This window comes from Grampus griseus, assembly GCF_964374135.1.
Source record: "Grampus griseus genome assembly, chromosome: 12".
Classification (NCBI taxonomy): domain Eukaryota; kingdom Metazoa; phylum Chordata; class Mammalia; order Artiodactyla; family Delphinidae; genus Grampus; species Grampus griseus.
The window spans coordinates 66,248,137-66,274,687 of NC_139006.1; the positions used below are offsets into that span (position 1 = coordinate 66,248,137).

Sequence of the window (26,551 nt, forward strand, 5' to 3'; positions counted from 1 at the left end):
CATCTTGAGCACACTGAAATCTTCAAGTCTGCACTCACTGCTCCTAAAATCCCCTCACTGTGCGGTTCTTTCAGCCCTTGGCATCCAGGCTGACTCCACCATTCCAGTGAAACCCTTGTGCAGCTTTCGTGTTTTAAATTCTGACCATTTGGTCTTCTTCTCTCTCCTCCTCTTTGCAGCATCTGACCAGGTTTTCCACTCCTACATCCTTGAAATTGTTTTCTCTTGACCACTAAAAGACTTTCCTAACTTGGTCTTTCTCCCACCTTTTTTCTTTCCTTTGTCATCTCCACTGGTTTTTCTTCCTCTCTTATTAAATGTGGGTGACTACATAGTTCTCTTCTCTTCTCATAGTCTTGTAAGCTATGACCTTTATGCACGTGACTCCTAAGTCCATGAATACCCATCTCTGTAGTCCCACATCCCTCTGAGGCTTGCGTTCCCAACAGTTGGAATCCTCCATCCAGACATTTTGTTGCTCCTTCATATTCATGTCCAGAACAACTCCTTCCCTTTCTAAATTGCCTATCTTCTGTAAATCCAGCCTCTAATAATGGCATTAACATGGTTGACAGGGTTGTCGCCAGACCTTTGATCTTGGTCTAATCTTTGACTCTTTCTCCTCCTCCATCAACCCCGTATAGTGTCACTCAGTCCTCACATCCAGTTGGTACTATCCCTTAAATGCCTCAGAAATATATCTCCTCTTTTCCATTGCCACAGCCTTTCTGCAGATCTTCATCTCTCTTTTGGATTCTTTAAAACCTTCCTCCAACTTCTCTCCATTTCCTCTCCACCTTACCACCAGATTAGTCTTTTAAAAACATGCACTTTGTTATATCATTCTTTTGTTTGAAATCTATCAGTGGTTTCATGTTGCCATAGGGTAAAGTCCAAACTCTTTATGATCTAGCCCTGCCCTACCTTGTAGATTATTGGTACATGGAAGATAGTAAAAAATTAACTCCTGGGCTTCCCTGGTGGCGCAGTGGTTGAGAGTCCACCTGCCGATGCAGGGGACACGGGTTCGCGCCCCGGTCCGGGAAGATCCCACATGCCACCAAGCGGCTGGGCCCGTGAGCCATGGCCGCTGAGCCTGCGCGTCCAGAGCCTGTGCTCCGCAACGGGAGAGGCCACACAGTGAGAGGCCTGCGTACCGCAAAAAAAAAAAAAAAATTAACTCCTTTTCAGAATCAAAGTTGACATATCTAAAACTAAACCTTTTATCTTCCCCAAAATTGCCATCTCCTCCCCTTCTCCTCATTTCCTTACCTTGGACAATCAGATAGTATCTCTTAGTCATCCAGGCTGCCTTGGCATTTTAACAGCATCTCTCTCACTTCCCAGGTGGTCCTCATCGTCAACTTCTTTTTGTTCATTCTGATGTCTCATAATTGTCCCTTTCACTTCCTGTGGCTTCTGCTTCAGATCTTCTTGTCGTCCTCTCATAATAGCTGCCCAGCTATTTGTCCTTCTTTCTTATCTCTCCCCAGGTTGATACATGCTGTGTATCGCTGGCAGGTTTATCCTTCCTAAAGGGAGTCTCAGATGAATTCTTCCCTTCTCTAGCCTTCAGTGATTCTAGATCAGATACGGAATAAAGTCCCCATTCCCTAATTTTGCATTCATCGTTCTCCGTTATCTGGCTCCAACCTACCTTAACCAACTTCTCCCTTATACTTTCATATAGACCCTGAAATGTATAGCCAGACTGTTGAAAATTCAGGGTCAGCAAAATACACCTTGTTTTTCTTTCCACCGCTTTACTTTTTGTTGTTCTTTCAGGACCCAAATAAAGTCCCACCTCCTTTTCAAGCCTTCCCTTACTCCACCCCACCAAGATGATTGATATCTTTTTCTGAATGCCAGTCAACTCATACAGCAATTATTCTTTAACCTCTTATTTAATATATACTTTTCTGTGTTGCTGTTTAACTGTGAATGTAATGAAAATTCACATATCAAATATATACTTTTTGAGACTCAGAGACAAAATCTCTTGCTTTTTAGGAAGTTACTTGTGCTTACATGTGCTGGACACCCTCCTAGGCACTTGGTAATAGTTTATGCAGATTAATATCCCATAGGTCCATCATAGTGCTACATTCATTTTAAGACCCCCATACATTTTTCTGAATGAGTAATAGATTTTTCTACATTTTGAGTTCTAGTCTTTCACAGACTCTGAAAATTGCCAGATGGCCTTAAACGAACTAACTTTGTACATTATTTTAAAATGTTATCAGAAGGACTATTAGACAGGAAAGCTGTTTAAAAGTGGTATTTTCAACACAACTATCATGGGCTTTGCTGTTTTTAGATATGGACAGAACACACTTATTCAGTTTGAAGACTTTGGAAATCATAATGCATTCAGGTTCTTGAGAAAATATCGAGAAAAATACTGTACCTTCAATGATGATATTCAAGGTAAAGCAAAAGAAAACCTTAGGTTTTTGATTCCTACTTAAAATTTTTTTTAATGTGCCTACTTTTTACTTTACAATGTTTTACTTGTCTTACAGGGACGGCTGCAGTTGCTCTAGCCGGTCTGCTTGCAGCCCAAAAAGTCATTGGTAAACCGATCTCAGAACACAGAATCTTATTTCTTGGAGCAGGAGAGGTAAAGTTCCTATAAGCTTTTAGGATTGAAAACCAACACTCTCCTTTAGAATTGGAAAATGGGGTATAATGAACTTATAATTTTGTTGAGATAGAGGGTGTGAATTCAAGATCAGTGTTGTGAATAGGTAATTTAAAATGTTTGGAAAGAATATCACAAAGAATCAAGCTTTGTGTGCTTTGTAAGGGAAGAATAGGCCCAGTATTCCTCATAACATAATTCTCATAAATAAAGTAATTTAGTATTGCGTCATACTCTAGTCCTTGTTTTTTAAAATTTATGTTTTGTTGCACAGGCTGCTCTTGGAATTGCAAATCTTATAGTTATGGCTATGGTGGAAAATGGCCTCTCAGAAGAAGAGGCGCAAAAGAAAATCTGGATGGTTGACAAATTTGGTTTATTATTTAAGGTAAGGTACTTAAAATTTGGAGAGGCAAAAGAATGTTGTTATAGTGATATGTTTAGGTTTTTTTCATATTCAAATCATAATCTCTGTGTTGGCACCAGACTTATTCTTTCTTGCTTTATTCTCTGACTCTTGACCCGTCTAAAACCTAGTGGTTTTTCATAGGAATTCAGAAGTTTCTAATTAAATCATTAGCAGGACATCTGATATTTGAGCAGAAATTCTTTAACCCTTTGGAGATCATAATCTCTTGTAGCAATCTCATGGAAATCTAAGGACCTTTTCCCCAGAAAAAAGGCACATATTCCTAAGGTCAAATGATGGATAATAAAGAGTTTTATCCCAGATCAACTTGGTATCCTTTGGACCTACCTGCCTTCCTATCATTGATTGCCATTTTTAGTAGCTTAAGAAATGCCTTATATCTTATACTGCGTAACACATTGAAATGTAGGTAAACTGTCTCATAGTTGAACTTATCCAGTACACAATGCTGTTGTATTTTTGCCATATATATTGATATAGAGGTTACTTGTCATCTACACCTTTGGGCAAGCTTATGCTAGTGTACTTTGCTCCAGTTCTGAAATCTTTTCTTAATTAGTACCAGTATTTTATTAGTACAAAAAATAAAATGAAAAATTAAAGTATGTGAATGAAAAATCTTGAATGCTTAAATTATAACTAATTTTTTTAAGTGTTTAAAAATGTACCAGACATTGTGATAAGACTTTACAGGTATTATCTCATTTAAAGTTTTTTTAAAAAGTCTCATTTGATCTTATCAAAAATTCAGTGAAATTTTACAAATGAGGGAAAGAAGTTTAAAAAGATCAGCTCACTTTTCCAAGATCATCACCTTATAAGTGATGGAGGTAGGATTCACACCCAGGTAGCCTGACTGTGAATCCTATGCTCTTAATCATTCAACTGTGCTGCCTCCCAAAGCTGTAACTGCCATATTTGCTTGTATGTAAGATACAAGGATTACAAGACATTGTACTTGGAAGGCTATTGGGAGGTGTATCTGTTTTTACTAGTACACAATTATGTTGGTGTTTCTTTTTGGGATGTTGGTTTTTATAAATGTTTTGTGATTCTTTATCATATTTGTAATGAGTCGAGTTTAGAATGAATACAAGTGAGAAGAAACCCTGTGCATCTGCAAGTTCAGGGTATATTTTTCTTTTAAGATGAGTTTTAGGCTTCGTATCTCTCCTGAGGACCCAAAACACTGCCCTCCTTTCTGAGATTTTGAGAGTTTCCTGTTGAAGCCCTCATGGAAGAGCTGTGGTCTTCCTGGGAGCAGGCATGTGAAACCACTGTTCTGAGAACTTGGATCTGTTGAGGCTGTATTTCACTCATTTAATTACTTCCCAACCAAGTGATGATGGTGTGCTACTTTTCCCAGCCCCTGCTGGTCCTTACCTGGGGTTATTCTGAAGTTCTGATGGAAAAAGTCACCGTTGCATGGGAGGTCTTCTCTTTTAACAAAATAAGGATTTCTCAGCCTCGTTGGTTTTTGCATTCCACATGTTTTTGTCTGCTTTACATTGTTGAGAAATTCTTCATTGTTCTAGTGTGTCAGTGGTATATCTCCTGCCCTTGTGACACTACTAAGGAGTTAATTTTTACAGTTTTTGACCTGGGATTTGGTGAGGAAAGTATGTTCCTTCATTCAGCTATCTTGAACCAAAATTCCCCTTTCCTCTTGTTTCTGAACTTTTGGTAGTGTAAGTCCATGATGTCTATCTGAAATTCTGAAATCCTAAAAACTCTGAAATCCCTGAGTTTTTCTTCAAATTCATTTGGTTATAAATCTGACAGACCTGAACTTACCTACTAACTTTGGTAGCAAGACCAAAGAGGGTATTTCTTTTTTTTTTTTTTAATAAATTTATTTATTCATTTTTGGCTGTGTTGGGTCTTCGTTTCTGTGCGAGGGCTTTCTCTAGTTGTGGCAAGCGGGGGCCACTCTTCATCGCAGTGCGCGGGCTTCTCACTGTCGTGGCCTCTCTTGCTGCGGAGCACAGGCTCCAGACGCACAGGCTCAGTAGTTGTGGCTCACGGGCCCAGTTGCTCTGTGGCATGTGGGATCTTCCCGGACCAGGGCTCGAACCCGTGTCCGCTGCATTGGCAGGCAGACTCTCAACCACTGCGCCACCAGGGAAGCCCCAAAGAGGGTATTTCTAATCTTCACCTTTTGTACTTGGTGTGACTATTCATAAGTTCTGTTCAGTTGTGGAGAGCCCATTGTGAGGGTATTTGTGATATATTATCATAAGACAGTTCTAAAATATGAAATTCTGAATTTTAAAACACAGCTAGCCCAGATAAGGGATTGTGGGCCTTTGTGCCCTATTGGATTTAGGAGGACTTCACAGAGTAAATGAGTTTCTGAGAGGGATTAGTAAGTTTCTGGTTATAATGGAATTTGATTTGTATTTTATATTTGGGTTTATGAGCAATATGAAGATAGAATTGGAAGATATGTGTTAAAAAGAAAGGTACATTGGGCTTCCCTGGTGGCGCAGTGGTTGAGAGTCCGCCTGCCGATGCAGGGGACACAGGTTCGTGTCCCACATGCCGCGGAACAGCTGGGCCCGTGAGCCATGGCCGCTGAGCCTGCGCGTCCGGAGCCTGTGCTCTGCAACAGGAGAGGCCACAACAGTGAGAGGCCCGTGTACCGCAAATAAAAAAAAAAAAAAAGGTACATGAAAATGAAAAGATATTCTTATTGTAGAAACAATATGTGACTTATAATGATGTCTTTTCAATTAATCCTTAATAAGCAATTACTAAAAAACTGTATTTTATCTAAAAATTCAGGGGCGGAAAGCTACAATAGACAGTCATCAGGAACCATTTGCTCACTTAGCCCCAGAGAGCGTACCTGATACTTTTGAAGATGCAGTAAATATACTTAAGCCTTCAGCTATAATTGGTAAGTAAAGTTGTTGTCAAGTCATTCTGTTACTTACCTGTGTAATGCCAGTCATAACTTCCATGCAGGATTACTCAAAATGAAATGACAGATTTTACCTAGCTTTCAGCATATATAATGTTTTCTATGATAGCTTTTTTTAAATTGAAGTATATCTGATGTGCAATATCATATAAGTGACAGGTGTAAATGTAGTGATTCACAATTTTTAAAGGTTATACTCTATTTATGGTTATTATAAAATATTGGCTATGTTCCCTGTGTTGTAGGTGGTAGCTTTTAGATACAGTGTGTAAAGTTTTGTTAATGGATGTTGCTTGTACTTTTAACTTCTAGAAGCTGTGTGATTGAGCATGCTTTGCTTTTAGAGTTGGTATGACTGGTGGGCTCAAAACCTGAAAAAGACCAGGGTTATTTGACAGACCAAGAAAATCCTATGCAGAGTTAAAGATTTTCACTGGCAACAAAGCTGTAAGCCTTTGGTATGTTTTAAGAGTCAGGCGTTGCATAGCTGACATCAGACTATGCAACATGGCATTAAGTTCAGAGCAGAAAATGTAAAAGTCTTTAAAAGAGGGACTATTTCATTTCCTATATAGCTGTAAGATTTGAAGCTATAATTTTTCTTGTAATTTTGCCAATTTCTTGGAGGAGCTCTGTGAAATGTTAAATAGTAAACTTACTGTTTTAAGTTTCAAACAGTCTTTATGATTAGGAAAAGGATGTCTGTATTAGCTTCTTCACTGATTAGAACTCATAATTTTTTAGAGTGAGAAGTAATCTTAAAGATTGCAAGTGTGTCTGTCTCAAAACTCAGTATGGAAACCTAAGAATCTGTCCATTGACTCAGTCCCTGGAGGGTCAAGGAAACAAAAAGAAAAAAATGTTTAATTCTTTTAGAACTCATGGATTCCTAAGACTATGTCCACATACCTCCACATGGGGAAACACTGAGTAGAAGTTCCTTTTTTACATGAGAAAAACAAGCACAGAGATGTTAAGCAACTTGCCCAAGATTTGTGAATATTTCATATAGCCAGTAGTGACCGAGCAAGCACTAAAACTTTGGTCTCCAGATCAGTATTTTTCTCTATTACATATCAGTTTATAAAATGGAATTTAAAATTTCTTTGACTGTTGAATGTAAGTCTTATTGGATGAACTGTGTAAGCACTCAGCCGAGGCATTGCTTGGTCATCCCCAGATTCCCACCATGGGCTAAGTATTCTTCCTTCATGCCGTGCTTCTGTGCACTGCATGCTGAGCACCTGTTACAGGTTTTCTGGTTTTCTGTTTACTCTGTTGTTTTTTCTCTCAACTATAAGCTGCCTGCATTATGCTCATTTTTATATCCTAATGGCCTAATACAGTGTCTCAGACATTGTAGGGGCTTATTAAAAGGTCATTAAACTGAACTCTATCAAGAAAGTGGATTGTGGGGCTTCCCTGGTGGCGCAGTAGTTGAGAGTCCGCCTGCTGATGCAGGGGACACGGGTTCATGCCCCGGTCCGGGAAGATCCCACATGCCGCGGAGCGGCTGGGCCCATGAGCCATGGCCGCTGGGCCTGCGCGTCCGGAGCCTGTGCTCCGCAACGGGAGAGGCCACAACAGTGAGAGGCCCGCGTACCGCAAAAAAAAAAAAAAAAAAAAGTAGATTGCTTTAGTCAAGAAGATCTTTTATCACTTCTGAACTCCTATTATTTTATAATGAATACCACAGAGTTTAACAAGTTAACATTTGAGGTGCAAGTTTTTAATTAAAACAATTTTTTTAATTGTGGTAAAATACACATAACATAAAATTTGCCATAACCATTTATAAGTGTACAGTGAGGTAGTGTTAAGTGCATTCACATTGTTGTGCAATCAATCTCCAGAACTCTTTTACCTTGTAAAACTGAAGCTCTCTGTGCACCTGGAACTATCACAACATTGTTAATCAGCTATACTCCAATATAAAATAAAAAGTTAAAGGGAAAAAAAAAGCTGAAGCTCTGTGCCTGTTAGACCAGTGGTCCCCAACATTTTTACCACTAGGAACCGGTTTCGTGGAAGATAATTTTTCCACAGACCAGGGAGGGGGATGGTTTTGGGATGATTCAAGCATATTACATTTATTGTGCACTTTATTTCTATTATATTACATTGTAATATATAATGAAATAATTATACAGCTCACCGTAATGCTGACAGGAGGCAAAGCTCAGGTGGTAATGCGAGCAGTGGGGAACGGCTGTAAGTGCAGATGAAGCTTCGCTCCCTCACCCGCCGCTCACCTCCTGATGTGCGGCCTGGTTCCTAACAGGCCACAGACTGGTACCAGTCCATGGCCCCGGGGTTGGGGACCCCTGTGTTAGACAACAACTACATGATGGAGGTAGTCTTATACTCTTTTTATTGCCCACAATTTACTATATCTGGGGTAGACAATAAATATTTAAGTGAAAATTTTTAACATTTTATTGTTTCTCTTTTCAGATTTAAGATTGGAATTATCTCAGCAATGCAAAATCTTATCTTTGTAATGGGATAAGCACAGGTCTTATCTTTACCTGTGCTTTTGTTGTGTTGTTATAGAAATGCTGTTGATGAGAAGGCTATGTTTTACTTGTAATGAAGTTCCTTTTTTATCTCCCCTTATTTTATTACAGGAGTTGCAGGAGCTGGCCGACTTTTCACTCCTGGTGTAATCAAAGCCATGGCTGATATCAATGAGAGGCCTGTAATATTTGCATTAAGTAATCCTACAGCACAAGCTGAGTGCACAGCTGAAGAAGCATATACACTTACAGAGGTATTAATAATAGTATGAATTGGTTATGTCTATTATTTTCCCTCTATTAGCCTATTAGTTATACATTCTTGAATAATTCTTTTTATGGTTGCTCTAGAGATTACAGCATGTATCCATGGATCGTCAAATTCTGATGTAAATTATTGCTTGTATCAATTCTGGAAAGCAGTTACTTTATATATCCATTTTAATACCCTCAGGCCTTTTGTGCTATTGTTGTGCATTTTAATTCTCTCTATATTTTAAATCCCCAAAGACATTCTTTTTGTTTCAAACAAAAATTATTCATTTAGATTTACCTACATTTTAATATTTTCTATTGCCATTGTGTCCTTCATGCATACCTGTGCTTCTATCTAGGATTATTTCTTCTACCAGAAGAACTTACTTTAAGTGTGGGTCTGATGAATTCTCTTGATAATTTCTTTATTTTGCCTTCATTTTGAAGGATATTGTTTCACTCTGCATGTAAGTCAGAGTTGGTAGATACTTTATTTCAGAACTTTGAATGTATCGTTCTTTTGTTTTCTGACTTCTGTTTTCTTTTTGATAGACCATTTTGTCTTTGGTTTTAAGCAGTTTTTCTACTATGGACTTAGGTGTGGTTTTCTTTGTATTTATTCCACCTGAGGACTGTAGAGCTCCTGAATCTGTGGCTTAATGTCTTTTTGGACACATTCTGTCTCTTCTCTTGTAGGACTCCAGTTACGTGAATGTCAAGACTTTTTCACCATATCTAATATGTCTCTTACACTATTTTCTATGTATACCATCCTGTTTGTTCTCTGTGTTTCAATCCTGTGATTTTCTTTGGACTTATCTTCCAGTTTGCATATTCTCTTTTCAGCTGTGCTAAATCCGTTGTTAGGTTCTTAATTTTATTGTATTTTTCACTTGTGGAATTTTATTTCATTCTTTCCATAATTCATTAATTTAGCGTCACAGACTTAAAATCACGTATTATAGAAATAATCAATTTATAAATACTACTTTCTTGCCCTCACATGTCATGAAATAATTGTTTTTACCCTCTTCACATGTATCTTCACCATCATAGGGCCATTCTTTTGAGTCATGTGACAGCTCCCTGGAACAAATTTTTACTTTCATCTAAATTGTTTAAAATTTAGCTCTTTTGAATTCTTTGACACTGCCACTGGGTTATATCCCAGGTAAAAGTATCTGCTTGTATACTGTTAGGACAGTTCTTTTTCCCTTACTGTTCTATAGAGATATATTTGTAATCTCCACAATGTAATCACTTCCTGTATTGTTCTTGCAAGTGATCTTTAAGTGACTCTAGGAAGTGATTTTTTTCTTTTAAGTTGGTTACAATGTTGTGTTAGTTTCAGGTATATAGCAAAGTGATTCGGTTATATACTTTTTCATTTTTTTGTATTTGTTTTCATTATAGGTTATTACAAGATGTAGAATATAATTCCCTGTGCTATACAGTAATCTTTGTTGTTTAGGAAGTGATTTTTAAAGCCTTGTTTACAGTGATATATAGGAGTAGTAATTGTTAGGTCATACCCTTGAGAAAAATTAATAAATTTTATAAATGTTTTTGTCTCTATTAAAAGTATTTTATTATGGAAAATTTCAAGCATATACAAAAGTAGAAAGAACAGTATAATTAACTCCCATGTACCAATACCCTGCTTCAAAAGTGATCAGCTTATTGCCAATCTTGTTTCTTCTACATCTTACTCACCTTAGAGTTTGAAGCCAGTCTCAGACATATCATTTTATTATAAATATTATAGTATATCTCTCAAAAGTTAAGGATTCTTTTAAAAATATAATCACAGTATTATCACACCTCACAATTTTAACAATATTTTTTAATTACTTATTTGATTCTTTTGTATAGCTTTCAGTTCTCTGCTAAAATTTTGTCTTGTCATTTAATTTCTTGAATATATGAATCATAATTAAGGTTAATGTCTGATAGTAACAAATATCTCACTCTCTGTGAGTCCATTTCTATTATCTGTCTTTCTTCTTGGTTATCCAGTTCTTGTCTTTTTGTGAACCTAGTTTTACTTCTGTCTTTCACTTCCTTATTGAGTGCTAGGTAGTGTGGATGAAGGATAGTAGCAATAATTTGAGGCTCGGAATGAAGTTACCTTCCTCCATAGCAGCTTTGCCGTTCCTTTTGGAGGCTGTTAGTCTGGGGCAGCTCCATGTAATTCAGCAGGATGTGGTCCATGGGAGGCCTCATCTGTTTCCACAGTTTACGGTTTCTCTTGGGTATGAATCAAAAACCTTGGGGTATTTTTTTTTTTTTTTTTTTGTGGTACGCGGCCCTCTCACTGTTGTGGCCTCTCCCGTTGCGGAGCACAGGCTCCGGACGCGCAGGCTCAGAGGCCATGGCCCACGGGCCCAGCCGCTCCGCGGCATGTGGGATCTTCCCGGACCGGGGCACGAACCCGTGTCCCCTGCATCGGCAGGTGGACTCTCAACCACTGCACCATCAGGGAAGCCCAACCCTGGGATATTTATCAGCACCCCTCACCCGTAGTGGTCTCTGAAGTATACTTTTTCTCTCTCTGTCATCATGAGACTCCTGACAACTTCAGTGCTCAGGCACTCAGCCACAGATTTTCCTTTTGAAATCACTCACCTGAAGGAGGAAAGCTTCAAATGCTGGGCCCAAATACCTTGCTTTCCTCTTTTTTTGGATATTGACTGTCTCCACTCCAAGCTCTCCCTATCTTGGTAGCACTCCCACTTCCTTAAAACATATTTTTAATATATTTTATCCAGTTTTTCTCATTGTTACCAGAGGGAGAATTGGTGTGAAACAACCTAGAAGACTGTTGCCAAAGTAGAACTCTCAGAACTTTCTGAACTTAATATTCACGCTCTTGATATATTTAGCATTGTTTTTTTCTCATTGTTACAAATTTTATTTTGACACATATATTCTCTCAAAATTCCTTTTGTTTCTATATTGCCACTTTGTGTTAGTCAAAATAAATTTGCTTGACTAGTGGCTTCCAACAGTTATAATAATTACTGAAACTTCTAATAATTATTGAAATCTTTTCTTTTGAACTCATCCACAAAGTCAGCATACAGATATATTAAAAAAAAAAATCAGTCTCTTTAGTATACTATCTTACTTCTTTACCAAAGAGTTGTATTACTATTAGCTTGATTGCTCATCCTCTTCACCTGTCTTTACTACTTAAAACTAATGGTTATTGCCCCCCAAATTAAATCTTAGTCTTACACAAAGACTAGTTGATAAATATACTCCATGTATTATGGGTCTTGGCATTTCCAAAATATAAAAAATTTAAATGTTTTGGGCAGTAGTAGTATATCAGTAGAAGACTTCAAACATTTAAGAATTTTATTTTTTGAATAAATGTTATTGTAATAGATGTACACCGTTTGAATGAATAAAAATTCCTCAAGGAAACCAGTTTGACACACTGTATCAGTTCTGAGATGCAAATTTTCTCACAATTTTTATAACTTTGAAATTGTGTTATCTCTTAAAAATGGTAAAAAAGCATTGTGTCATAGTTTAATTTTACATAATTTTTTTCTTAGTGTTACATAAAATAATGGCATAAATGTATGTATTTGTAGTTACTGCTAAAATTTTAAGTGTCCTTTTGTTTTTGGTGGAGGGATGTCTCAGTGCTAGTCTAACACCCTCTGCTGCTTAGGGAGAAAAGTGCGTTTAAAAAAAAGTGTTTTTATATTTTAATGGCCAGTTGCTCAAAGAACAAAGAATAGGCTAACCTGGACTTCAGAATGAGAATACTGTTATCATTAAGGTCTTGCCACATTTAAGCTATAGGTTGATTATGAAAGAAGAAGAATTAAAAGAAAAAAAGATGGCCTGTTGTGACCACCTAGAGGGGTGGATTAGGGAGGGGGACACAAGAGGGGGAGGATATGGGGATATATGTATACATACATATAGATGATTCACTTTGTTATACAGCAGAAACTAATACAACATTGTAAAGCAATTATACTCCAATAAAGATGTTAAAAAAAAATGGCCTGGAGAAGGTGAACTGCTGTTGAATCTTGCCATTCTAGAGAAGATGCCCAAGATCTTTCTAAATCTCCAAATTTACTGACATGAGGATATAACATTTTCCCCATAAAGAGCTATATTGTATAATCCACTTTATAAATCTATTAAAATTAATGGTGGCACAAAAATAATCTATATTATTATATACATTGTGGTAACTCGTATGGCATTAACCATGCTCTTCAAAGAAACAAAATTTTTGTCACAAATAAAGCTAGGCTTAGAACAGGTAGAGAATGGTAGTAACTATCTGTAGAAAATTCTATAGCTTTCTGGAGTTGTAGGTCCAAGACACTCACCTGGGCCCACCACTGGCACAGTTGACTTGCTTCTACACATAAACCTGAGATCATTTTGAAATTGAAAGTATGTCTTGTAAAAGTAATAATTACTACACATGGTAGATCTTCAGGTTGTCCAAAGGGTCAAATTCTTGAGTGCTAAATCCACTAATGCCAAGGGTCTACTATATTTCAAAGAATAATCACTCTTGCTATAATACACATCTGTAGATGTAGGGAAAAGATAAAGTATTATCTAAACACTTAAAATAACTCTGTCAAATGTTTAGGTGTCATGTCATTTTGTGCATCCTACTGTGTGGAGATAGTTCAGCTTTCTGTGAATCACCTTTTAACTTCATCTAAGTAGCTGTTTAAACATGACTTCCTTTAGTTATACCTCAAGTATTCCAAGATAAGTTATCCTGTTTGAAAACTATTGTTTTCTTGCCTTTTTTTTTTTTTTGGTCAGGTAGGGGTGCGACAGATGGAATTTGTGGGGGAAAATTATATATAAAGGATTTATAAATTAACCTTCAGGTACTTTTCAATTCCATGGGCACCAAATTCTCTTAGAAATACTGAAGGTGCTAGTAAAATGTATTATATGCTGTTATAGAGCACAGTACTAAAATTGGTGGATACAACAAATTTGGAGACTTCCTTTTCTTTAACAAGACAACATGCCATGTTTTTCTGGAGTGACTGTGGTTATACCATATGCCTGTTCTATAAACTTCCTATCTAGGGGGCATTGTAGCATAATAGAAAACCATGGGTTTTAGAATTATAAAAATCTGGATTCAAGATTAACTGCTATAGTTATGATGTGTGACTTTTTACAAAGTACTTGGAAATATTTAAGCCTTTGATTTCTGAGATTTTTTAAAAATATATATTAGTGAAATGGAGATGATAATCTCATAAGCCTTCTATGTGGGCTAAATTAACTGAGTTAACACATTTAAAGCACCTGGTACAGAGCCAGAAACAGCAGATGTACAGTAAATGGTAGCAGTTTAATTTTTGATGTTTTCCCCTCATTCACAGATGTTTATAGCAGTCTTTATTATTAGGGATGATATTTTTTTGCCGTCTACATTTGTTAAGTTTTAAAGCAAATAGAAGTGTCAGGTTTTAAAGAATTTATTAATGGACTTTTTCAACTTTGAATGCTTGCTATGCATAAAACAAACCTTATTCTAATAAGGATTTGAATGAGAGGATTATGTTTTATAGTAAATTATGCCTATTTTGCAAGTAGTATATTGGTCTACTACAGGGTTTAATTTTGTTTTAATTCACCTCAATTTTCTAGTCCACATAAAGTAACAAAATTGAGGTTATTTCATTTCTCAACAGGGAAGGTGTTTGTTTGCCAGTGGCAGTCCATTTGAGCCAGTGAAACTCAGTGATGGGCAAGTCTTTATACCAGGTCAAGGAAACAATGTATATATTTTTCCAGGTAAATGCCACCATTATTTATGTTATAGAGTAATCATTAATAATTACATTAAAATTCCTTATGAAATTCTTTAGAATTTAAGATTTAAAAAACAATGGTATTTACAGGATTTTGCTATGAATGTACAGGAAAACTCAAGGAATTCAGCAAATCCAACTTGCTCTATTTCCCCTAAAAATTTATTTATTCATACCGTTCATTAAATTTGTTTTTATTATAGAAATAAAGTAGTACATGGTTCATAAAAATGCAAAAGGAACAGAATGTTAAAAAATTATTTAACCTATCTCCCCTTGGTACCTCCTTATCATACTTATCAGCTATAACCACTGTGGTTTCCTTTGAGTTTTTCTGATGGTTACCATCATGACTGGCACACTTCTCCCTTATCTTGATTCTTCCAACTCTAGACTGTATGTGTGAACTTCCAACTGTGAAATCTAAGTAATAGTCCACACGTAATACCTAATACCTCCTAATACCTTGCTTTCTCTCTTTACCTGTCAATTTCTATTACTACTTTTAGTTTTCCTGGTAGTTACCTTTATCTCTGTATAATAAAGAGCTTTTGTAAGCAATTTAAGACAGTTTTTATTAGCTTGCCATAGTAAAAATGAAAAAAAAAATCTGGTGTTTAGCTTTCTTATCTCTTCTTATTTTATCTCTCAACTATGGTTGGTATTTCTACATTGCAGAGAAATTTTTGAAACTTACATTGTGTTCTGTTGTTTTCCATGTTTTGTCTCTGGATTGATTCTGAAATTACATGATTATATGTTACTCATGTCTAAACAAGAGTGTGGTTTGATAAATACAGTAGAACCTGCAATTCTAGATCAACAAAACTTTTGACACTCAAAGTCTTTTAAGTGTCAAGTATAATGAATCCTCCTCTAATTTCTTGCCAGCTTCCTTCATTTCATCCTGATCCTGCCCCACAGCAAATCATTTCTGTGGTGCTTCTCTCTTGCCCATGTACACTCTTCCTCTTTGTGTTGGTCTCATTTTTCTGGAATACATCTTTGAATAAGTTTTTTTATGAAGCATGGATGAAAACTGAGTTTTTATGTATCTGAAAATGTCTTTATTTTGTTCTCTCACTTGATGGTTTGGTTGGGTAGAGATTTGTAGATTCAAAGTCATTTTTGTCAGACCTTTGGAAACATTTCTCCATCACTTCCAGTGGCCAGGGTTGCTGATGAGAAATCTGGTGTCAATGAGATTCTCATTCCTTTATACCTACTAGCTTTGTCTCCCTAAAAATGTTTCAGTGTTTTCTTTATCTTTAGATCTCTGAAATATTAGTGGGATGCATCCAGGTTTGGGCTTTATTTCCATCATGCATGTCTGCAGGTGGACCAATTCACTATATTTTCTTTTCCAAAGGATTTTTTGTTCTGTCTTTCCCCCCCCCCCTTATTTCTTTCCTTTCATTATTTCTGTTTTTCCCTTATGGAACTTGTGTTAGACCATGGTCAAATCCCTCTGTTGCCCTGACTTGTAACTTTTATTCATATTTTCACCTCTTACCTTTTTTGTTCTTTAATATGGGGGATTTCTGTGGTGTTTGTTAATTTATCTGTATCTGTTTTGGTTTCCTTTTTCCTTTTTTTTTTTTTAGCACTTCTAGTGTATGTTTTGTTTCAACAGTCTTTTTTTATTGAAAATTTCAAACATATACAAAAGTAGAGGGAAGAATGAAATCCCATGTTCCATTCTCCCACTTTTTGGCAGTTATCAGTTTGTAACCAGTGTTATTTAATCTATACTCCCACCCACTCCACCTTCACTGGGTTATTTTAAAGCAAATCAGAGATATCATATAATTTCATTAATAAGTGCTTCAGTATGTGTCACTAAAAAAATAATTTTTAAAAAATTAAACATAACCGTAATAGTGGTATCACACCAAAGGAAATAAATAATAATTGCTTAATATCATATCATCAACTCAGTAGGTTCAAATATTATTTTTCACTCTCAATACCTTTTCTTGTCATAGAATAACTTTTTAATAGCCACTTTTTTTTAAGCTTGCAGCATCCTTTCAGATCTCTCCTGAGAGTTATTAAGAGTCTTTTAAATATTTCTTCCTTTGTGCTGTTTATTTTCCAGAAGTTTCTGGTAATCCTTAGTTTATTCATTTTAATGAAAGAATTATGTTGAGCAAAATAGTGATTTGGCATGAATTTCCTTTGTACTTGTGTCTTTCTCCTTGTGGGCCTCTCCCTGAATAACTGACCGCAGGCTCTAAGATTTTAGGACAGATTTATCGCACACATAGGCTGGCATCAAGGAAGCACGTTATTATAACTGTTGTTAAAATAAAGATTTTGGGCCTGTGAATATCCTAGTGCACTTTCGTCCTTTTTCTAGTGCACTTTCCTCCTTTTCCCCCCAGCAGAGTGGTTGTGTAGAGTTCTGCTCTGCTTGTCTCTTGAAACCTAGCATCTGTAACAGAAACTCTGCCATCACTGATGATCCCCTTGTAGAACTTGATAATGTTCAAAATCAGTCTGTTCCATCCAACAGTATTTCTCTGGCATAAAGACCATGAAAATAATACTTCTCTGCTGATTTTAACAAAGCCACTTTTAATATCGTATTTGACTAACGGAGAATTCGGCAGTTGATTACTTTTATATAACATTTCAATGTTCTAACTTTATTAATAACAGTTATTAGGACTATAAATATAGACAAAAGAATGACTTGGTAGCAGAGGTTAAAATGGGCTTAAAAACAGGATTGGCCAAAAGAACGATCAAAAAGCAGTTAAAAACTCAAGGCTTTGGAAATGTTTGAATTACCTACTGCAGCAATTATACCTGGATGAACAACACAATTAAAACCTAAAAGGGCCAGAGCCTTCCTAATCAGGAAGAAGTGACTTAGAGGTAAAGCTGTGCTTTTCATGGAGAGAGGTCAAGAGTTGGGAGTCTGGCACCTGTAAAGGATGGGATGCTAGTGAGCCACCTCCCACTTTGGGCTGCAACCTTAAAGGACTGTACCTTGGAGTGTGGGTATAGTTTGCACTTGAGGTGATCTGGAAAACCTCAAGCCTTTGTTTTGGCCTACCAGCGCCCACAAGTGCCTGGCAGAAGCAAGCAGAAGTCTTCTCTGGTACAAGATAACACTATCCTATTCCTCAAGTTACTTTTACAAATAAATTTTCAAATACAACCCTAGTTAAGAAATAAAAGATAATGAAGCACATAAAGAGACAAGCCAACACAAGCCAAAAGTAGCAGATACAACAAAAAGAAACTCGGGAACTCTAAATATCAGACAAGTGCTATGAAACAAATACGCTTATTATGTGTATGGGATAAAAGCCAAGCTTGAGAAATTCAGCCAAGTAACACTAAATTCTGCAATTGAAAAATACAATAAATTAAGAACTCAGTGAATGAGGCTTACAACAGATTAGACCAAAGGAAATTAATAAACTGGAAGATAGGCCAGAAGAAAGGATCCAGAGACCAAAAAAGGGGGGAAATATAGAAAAACAGATATATACCGTTAATTGATATACATCTAATTGAGGTCCCAGAGAAAGAAGAGAGTAAGTAAAGCAGAGGCAATAGTTACAGGCCTCATGGCTGAGAACTGACAGATGACATCACTACACAATATTCAGGAAGCTCAGTGAAATCCACATGGGATAAGTAAAAAGAAATCTACATCCAGTAACATCCTTGTGAGGCTTCAGAAAACAACAACAAAGAGAAGACTGTGAATTCAGCCAGAGCAAACAGATTTCCTTCAAAGGAATAATTGTCAGGCCAACTGACTTCTCAACAGCAACAAGAGGCCAAAAGACAATGGAGTGACCTGTGTGAGTGGTTTCTACAAAATACTTGTGAAGCTAGAGCTCATTACACAGTGAAAAGCCCCTTCAAGGATTAAAACAAAATGAAGATATTTTCAGAAGAGGAAAAAAAGAGGATTCACCATCTGCGGACATGTAAGAAAGGAAAGTAAATTCTAAAGAGTATTCCTTAGGCAAAAGACAAGTAATCCCAGCTAGAAGTCCAGAGATGTAGGAAAGAATGAAGAGCAAAGAAAGTTGTGAATGTTTGAGTTAAACAAAAGGAACGTTTTATGTGTTGGGCAAAACAATAATGACGTGGGATTTTGAAAGATATAGAGACAAAATTAAAAGGCACAATAATAATAGCTTATCGGTTACATAGAGTTAAACTGTTAGGAAATCCTAACTTCCATTGTCTGGCAGGAGGGCAAACTAAAAATTAACATGAAACTTTGATCAGAATGCATGTTATAAATTTTAAGATAACCACTAGAAGACTAGAAGAACTTCCAAACAATGATAAGAGAATATTAGGGGAGGAAATGAAATGATTTTTTTTTTTAATCCAAAAGGCAAGAAAGAATAGGAAAGGGAATATGGAACAGACAAACGTAAGAAGACAATAGATTTTGCCCCAAACATTTAATTAACTACATTAAACGTAGATGGAACGAATATTCAACTTAAAAAAAAATTATCTAGAGGCTGGGTTAAAATAATGAAGCTATTAACCACCGTGATCCTCTTCCCATCCCTGAGTAACTGAGTTACCATACTTCCCCACTCTGGCCAAAGACTGCTGGGATACTCTTTGAATAGTGTGAAACCCTGAATAGGGTTTGCCGTATTCGTGCTCATAGCAATCAATTTTTTAAGTTCCTAACTCTTACATATGAGAAACACTCAAAGGAAGGGATTTTAAGGAAAATCCCTTATATGAACAGTTTATTTCATAAAAAAAACTAAATAGACAAACAGAAAAAAGCAGTTTAGGAAAAAACAGATTATGTGGGGAAATGGAATGTTAAAAAAAAAAAAAAAAAACAGTATCCTTATGGAGACAAATATTCCAGACACAAGACAGAATTTTATTTTTAAAAAAATTCGAAAACAAAAATGAGCTCTGGAAAATGAAAAGTTTGGTAGGAGGATTATAAGAAAAAGTTGAAGAAGTCATCTGGAAATAGAGCAAAGATCAGAGGATGGAAAATAAAGAAAAGAAAATTAGAGGACTAGTCCAGGAGGTGCAATATCAGAAAGTAGGAATTTCAGGGAGAGAGAACACAAAAGTGGAGGGAAGGAAATTATCAACGACTTCATGAACATTTCCCCAAATTGCAAGACCCAATTTCCAGATAGGAAGGGCCCACCTACCAAGTGCCAAATATGGTGGGCGAGAGTAATGCACCTCAAGGCACACATTGTGAAATTACAGAACATTAGGTACAAAAAAAGATCCTACATACTTCCAGAGATGCAACAAAAAGATAATTGTTGAAAAAGGATCTGGAGTCAAATTGGCACCAGACTTCTCACCAACAATGCTGGAAGCTGTGAGGTATTGAAATAATGCCTTACAATTCTGAAGGAAAATTATTTCCAAATTAGAATTTTAAACCCAGACAAACTATCAAATAAAGTGGAAGGTAGTAAAACCATGAGTGTGTGTGTGTGTGTGTGTGTGTGTGTGTGTGTGTGTGTGTGTTGGGGTGCTGGCGGGGGCTCTTCAAAAATGCAAGATTTCCAGAAATGTATCTCCTATGCACTGTTTTTCAGAAAACTACTGGAGAATATATCCTACCCAAAAAAGGGAGTAACAAAAATACTAGGAAGAAGTGAGATTTAGGAAATGGGCTCAACTTAGAAGCAAAGGGAATCCCCATGAAGATGAAGAGAGTTTCTAGGATGACGGCTCCATATCTGGAATGGAGAGCAACCAAGCCAGACTGGAGTTTCAGCAGAGATTTATTCTCGAGGATGAAATCAGAGAAATGTGAAATAGCTGAAATTACTAGATGATTTAGACAACTAAATGAATAAGTGTCTCAGCATGAAATAATTTTAAGTACCGAAAAATCAAAGGAAAAAGCAGGACAATAACCTTAGGGAAAACAAAAAGGCAGAAGAGGAAAAGTTAGGATATAATGTTAATACACGGCTCAGCTGTGAAGAGCACTTATGAAGTCATAATAATATAGACACTGATTCAACCAAAATTATGCTCTAACTATATTGGTAAGAGGGCTGGAAATGTGCAAGAAAGCTAAATACTTATTTCCAACAGGAAGGAGTCGGTGATCTCCAAAACTCAAAGTCAATCAGAAGAAATAGAAGCAAACTGTGAGAGAGAGAAATACTAAAATAATCAGCTAAAAGAATTAAAAGTAGTTACTTCTGCAGAGCAAGAAATGGAGGATTAGAGATGGACTGGGAATTGATTTTTTTTAATTCAGTATCCACATTTTTTTTTTAATATTTATGTATTTTTGGCTGCGTTGGGTCTTAGTTGCAGCGCACGGGCTCTTCCTTGTGGCGCATGGCTTTCTCTAGTTGTGGCGCGTGGGCTCAGTAGTTGCGGTGCATGGGCCTAGTTGCCCCACAGATTGTGGGATCTTAGTTCCCCAACCAGGGATCGAACCCCCATCCCCTGCATTGGAAGGCGGATTCTTAACCACTGGACCACCAGTGAAGTCCCGGAAATTTATGTTTTTGTAACAACTGTTGATGAATTGTATGCATTTGTAATTTTGATAAATGTGAAAACTAAATTGAGAAAAGCCATTTGATATTTCTAAAATTGTTTCTTCTAATAAGTAAGAATTATAACAGTTAAAGATCACTTAATTTTAGTGCTCAGATTTATCTTGCCTGCTTCACTGTTTGAAGGGGCTGTTTGGGGTAGGGGTGGGTTACCATTAATTTGCTTTAAATCTAGGAATTTATTTGGCTACTTTCATAATTGGAAGTGACCTTACTAAGTAAACTATTTAAAATGTATTCCAGGTGTGGCTTTAGCTGTTATTCTCTGTAACACCCGGCATATTAGTGACCATGTTTTCCTAGAGGCTGCAAAGGTAAATGTTTTAAATATTGTTTGGTTATTTTATAAAGGATGAATTATAAAGCTGAATGGATCTTAAAAACAGAGAGAGAATGGGTTAAATCTGCCTTATGAGTGGAAAGGAAGTTACTCATCCGTTGCTTTTTTGATTTACCTTCTATTTTGCATAAAATTAATTTATCATTTTTCCAGTGTTGGATTGTAAGCTATGAATCTTTTCATAAATACTGTACCTGTATTACACATATCTGAAAGTAATGTAATTGTGACAGCGTAGATAAAATGTCTTTAAATCTGATTTTTTTAAAAGTCTTTAAATCCGGTTATTTCTTTACTGTTTAGTGGTAAACGGTTTTAATTTCTGCAGTGGTTTAAGTGTATTCCTGCTAGAAATAAGGAAAACATGTTACCTGTATTATTCTCTGCTCCCCCAACCCTTTCCCCATTTTATTAGTCCTTATTATTCTGTTATTTAAGCAAACAAAAGTAAAATTCTTTTTTTTTCTCTTCAGGCTCTGACAAATCAATTGACGGATAAAGAGCTAGCTCAGGGGAGACTTTACCCGCCACTTGCTAATATTCAGGAAGTTTCTATTAACATTGCTATTAAAGTAAGTAATAATTTATACCTCTTCACATAAATTTTAATGGTGTTTTCTTCATGCAAGTAACACAAGTTCATTAGAGAAAAATCAGAAACATTTAGAGGGTGCAAAGAAATTTTAGGTTGCTCATATTCTTACTACAGAATATAACTCACATTTGTTGCCTTCTATTGTTTTTTCTTCCCAAACACATAATAAAAACGCACACACATGCAGTCACCTGTGCCTGTTTTTAAAATTGGTTTCTCACTGCGGTTTTTTCCACTTAATATACTGTAAGCCTTTCCCCAGGTAAATCAATAATAATTCTCATGATCACTAATGCTTCATGGAATTCTCTTTGTTATATCATAGTTTGCTTAACCATTTCTCTATTTTGGGGGACATTTAAGCATCTTTCGTTTTGTTAGAAATAATACTGTAGTGAACATCCTCAGATAAGTCTTTATGTGCATTTGTGATCGTGTTTTCTTAAGATAAATTTCTAATCCTAAGAACAAAAGGATTAACATGCTAAGGCCTCTGATACACATTGCCAAATGATTCTTTTTTTTTTTTTTTTTTTTTTTTGCGGTACGTGGGCCTCTCACCGTTGTGGCCTCTCCCGTCGCGGAGCACAGGCTCCGGACGCACAGGCTCAGCGACCATGGCTCACGGGCCTAGCCGCTCCGCGGCATGTGGGATCTTCCCGGACCTGGGCACGAACCCGCATCCCCTGCATCGGCAGGCAGACTCTCAACCACTGCGCCACCAGGGAAGCCCCAGAATACCTTACTATTGTAAAACAACTGAAGAATTTAGAGCCCAGAATTAGGATGAATAGAGTTCAACTTGAGAATTACAGGATATTACAGGTGGGACAGATTTTGGGATGTATCAGTTGGTTAGATTACTGGTGTGTCCGCATGAAAGGTAGTACATGGGGAAATAGACGGAGATCTGTGCTGGGGTTGGTATAGGAGCAGAGCCCCCAGGATCGTCTCTCTTCCCCCTCCTCCTCTGGTGTCCTGAGGCTTTCCTTTTTAGGAGCCACGGGATTAGGTGAGCAGACAGTGCTGTGTATCTGTCGCCCAGCACCACCCACAGCCACTGGGCAGCCCCATATAGTCACCGGTCACCTGCCACATGCCTGCTTGATCAAGGACGACTCCCTCCCATCTCAGGCCTTGCCCCCAGCCTTCTCTGTGGGTACAGATATGTTTCCTACAACAGACTGGGCAATACAGTTGACCCTTGAACAATGCGGAAGTTAATGGCCGACCCTCTGCGCAGTCGAAAATCTACATATAGCTTTACTGTTGGCCCTCAGTTTTCCGAGGTTCCGCATCCACAGATTCAACCAACTGGGGATCACGTAGTACATATTTAGTGAAAGAAATTCACATATAAGTGGACCTGCACAGTTCAAACCCGTGTTGTTCAAGGGAATTCTGTCTCAAAAGAGAGTGAGGTTGAACTCCTAAGACCAAGGACTATCTTGGTCTATCTAATTCCCTTGGAATTAGTTCCAAGGGAACTATCTAATTCCCTTGGAATGGGAATTAGAGGAGGAGAAAGACATAATTGTTTGTTTGTTTTTTTTTTTACCACGTATCACTGCATTGTTTTAAAGTTAAAATTAAACCATAACTTGAGAACTTAACTAGATGACAGGCACCATGCTACCCTGTGCGGAAGCTCTTCATACTACCCCATCTTACATCAAAACAGAGAGTCACGGGCTTTATCTTCACCACCAGTCATTGTGTGTGGCTTGCCACAAAGATCAGAAATTCATTCAAGCCAGTTTAGGTGGGAAGTAACCTAGCTTAACTGTTCAGGGTCTGGGACCTAGAATCAGAATGCTTTGGGTTTGAAACAACAGTTCTCACTTTAAATAGCTTGGGCAAGTTACTTAAACTCCTCAAACTTTTGTGTGCTCATGTATAAAATGAGAATAATAATAGTACTTGTGTCCTAGGGTTCTTGGGAGGATTAAATGAGATACCCACGTAAAGCACATAGAACATGCCTGGCACTCAGTGATGGTGGTGGTGAGTTGCCATGTATAGGTTCTAGCCCTAACTTTACTTGACCTTATAGTTCTAGTGTCCAGCACCTGATTTATAATAATTTCTATGTCTTTTAATTCAAGTTCTAGAGGAAAACATCTGGCTCACTTTGGGTTAGATTTTCACCCTAGCCCAGTCACCTATGACTAGGAAGTAGAGTCTCCTACACACGGTCTCAGCAGGGCGGTGGGGAGGGACACAGGTGGGGCGGGCTACCAAGCAGGTCTGCTGGACCAACACACGGTAGAGCTTAAAATTATTGAAGTATTAAGGAAATGCTGATAATAATTCGGGGGGGGACTTTAAAGTCACTTTAAAACACATTGAACTTATGGTGAGACTGCAGATGTTTTTACCTTTTAATAGTATGTGAATGTCTTGAAGTGAGTCAAAGTAATGTTATTTTTTATTATGAAAAAAACGCCATTCTTCCAAATTCATTACTTTGTGTTTTAATAATACTTTTTCTCTTAAATGGGGAGTCTACACAGTAATCTTTTTTATTTTTCAGGTTACAGAATATCTATATGCTAATAAAATGGCTTTCCGATACCCGGAACCTGAGGACAAGACCAGATACATTCGAGAAAGAATATGGCGAAGTGAATACGATTCCCTGCTGCCGGATGTGTACGATTGGCCAGAGCCTGCGTCACGCCCTCCACCAACAACGGAATAGAAGCACACCACTGATAAACACTTTCCATGCTTCAGGGACTCCTTTCTTCAGACAAAAAGAGAGGACGTTCTCAAATTTATGGGTTTTTTCTGTGTTTTATTCTCCCCTACCACTTTGCTTATTTTTTCCCATGAATCTCCACTTCTGTCTGTACAGGATGGACCTGTTGACTACATTGTTAATGCCCACCTGCACCCTGAATCAGATAACCATTATGCTTTCATTCTGATTTGTAGCTCATACCACATCAGAGATATTAAAAAGATACTTGCGAGTGTCTTCATTTGTGCTCCTGTTCACTCTTGCCAAAGTATTTGCTATTTACTATTATAGCTAATCATCTTCTCTCACCCAGTTCTTCTAGGGCTACTAAAATAGAAATTTACTTCTGTGGATATGAGTACAGAATTTTGGGAAGAAGCCAAATTTAACCAAATTCTAAGGACAAATTGTCAGTATCTAAAAATGTCCTTTTATTTCTGCTTCATTTTACCTTCATGCTCTGAAATTCCTTTTCAGTTAGATAGATCAGGAAAAATCTATTATGTATTTTCTGGGACTAAACTGAGGCTTAACTATAACGTGGGAGAAATGTGAAGTACTGCCGCCTTTAGACAAATAAACTAGTCATTGTTTTCAACAGTGTATAAAAATCTCAGTGTAACTTTTTAAAATAAATATCTTAAATTGCTTCAATTTTGCTCTTTTATTGCCTTTGCTTATTATGAAAAACACATATTTTTATTTTCTTCTAGATGATTCTAAAGAAGGGGTATAGGATACTTGATGCATAAATTATGATTTTTGACAGCGTGTGACCTAACAGATTAGCCATATGTTTCACATCTAAATGAGTCATATTTAGACTCATCTATGAGTCTATACCCTTATTCCAGTAGTGATGCTCTTTATTACTTGATATAATTTTGGAATGTTCATATGATACATTCCTTTAACTGTCATTAGTAGTGACAACTCTTTCTCCATTGAAGATGGATTTAATTGTTTGAAACCACCAAAATTAATTTAGAGCTAAGTGGGAATGAATAAAGCAGGTGTTCAGACCAGTAAATGTCATTTTTAATCCCAGTAAAATGGGTAATAACTGGCTAGTGAGACCAGTTTTCTTATGTGGCTTACACATTGGAGAGTTCCTACAGAACAATCCCAAACATTTTGAGAAGTAGTATTGCTATATATGAGCCTAACATAGTTTGCTTTGGGGGAACAAACAAAACTTAAATGCCCATTCTAGAATATTAACTACGAAAAATTATTCATAGCTACATATCAGTGTGCACATTATTTGATATTTCCCCCCACAGTCCTTGATATGTTAGATGTGATATTCTGCAGGGAGATAAAAAGGCTTCATTTTTATGTTCCTGTCTCCTTTTACCTATAGGTAGAGATTGATTCACAATAATTTTGAATATAATTCAGTGTTTTTAAGAATGCTCAAAATAGCATTGCCATTTGGAGTATGGGAAAATGCAGTTGGTTAAATCCACTTAATAGATGAGTAAAGTCAGAGGTATGTTATATCATCAATCTGTTTTGTAAAAAAAGCAATCAGGTCACAATTGTTTTTTTCAATTAAGGATGAAAGGTTTATGTTTCTCATATTACCTTTGTCAAAACAAAATCATCCACAAAAATATTTTCTGTGAAATCTTGATTTTAGTTTAACATTACAAGTAAAATAATTACAGACCTGTTTTTCACCTAATGCTTATTGAAGACAGGAAAATGTAGAATTAAAGTA

The 26,551-nt window shown here is 36.8% G+C and overlaps 1 protein-coding gene across 1 annotated transcript in view; it reads left to right on the forward strand.

The window, feature by feature from the left end:
* Positions 1–25,437, forward strand: part of ME2 (malic enzyme 2) — a 54,177-nt gene extending 28,740 nt beyond the window's left edge. Inside the window, exons 8-16 of the mRNA XM_082667532.1 lie at positions 2,321–2,430; positions 2,526–2,623; positions 2,919–3,032; positions 5,859–5,973; positions 8,625–8,767; positions 14,474–14,576; positions 21,394–21,464; positions 21,964–22,062; positions 24,619–25,437. Of these exons, the coding sequence (XP_082523658.1) occupies positions 2,321–2,430; positions 2,526–2,623; positions 2,919–3,032; positions 5,859–5,973; positions 8,625–8,767; positions 14,474–14,576; positions 21,394–21,464; positions 21,964–22,062; positions 24,619–24,786 (1,021 nt within the window). The 3' untranslated portion in view covers positions 24,787–25,437. The remainder of the gene's footprint in view (positions 1–2,320; positions 2,431–2,525; positions 2,624–2,918; positions 3,033–5,858; positions 5,974–8,624; positions 8,768–14,473; positions 14,577–21,393; positions 21,465–21,963; positions 22,063–24,618) is intronic.
* Positions 25,438–26,551: the final 1,114 nt, after the last annotated feature.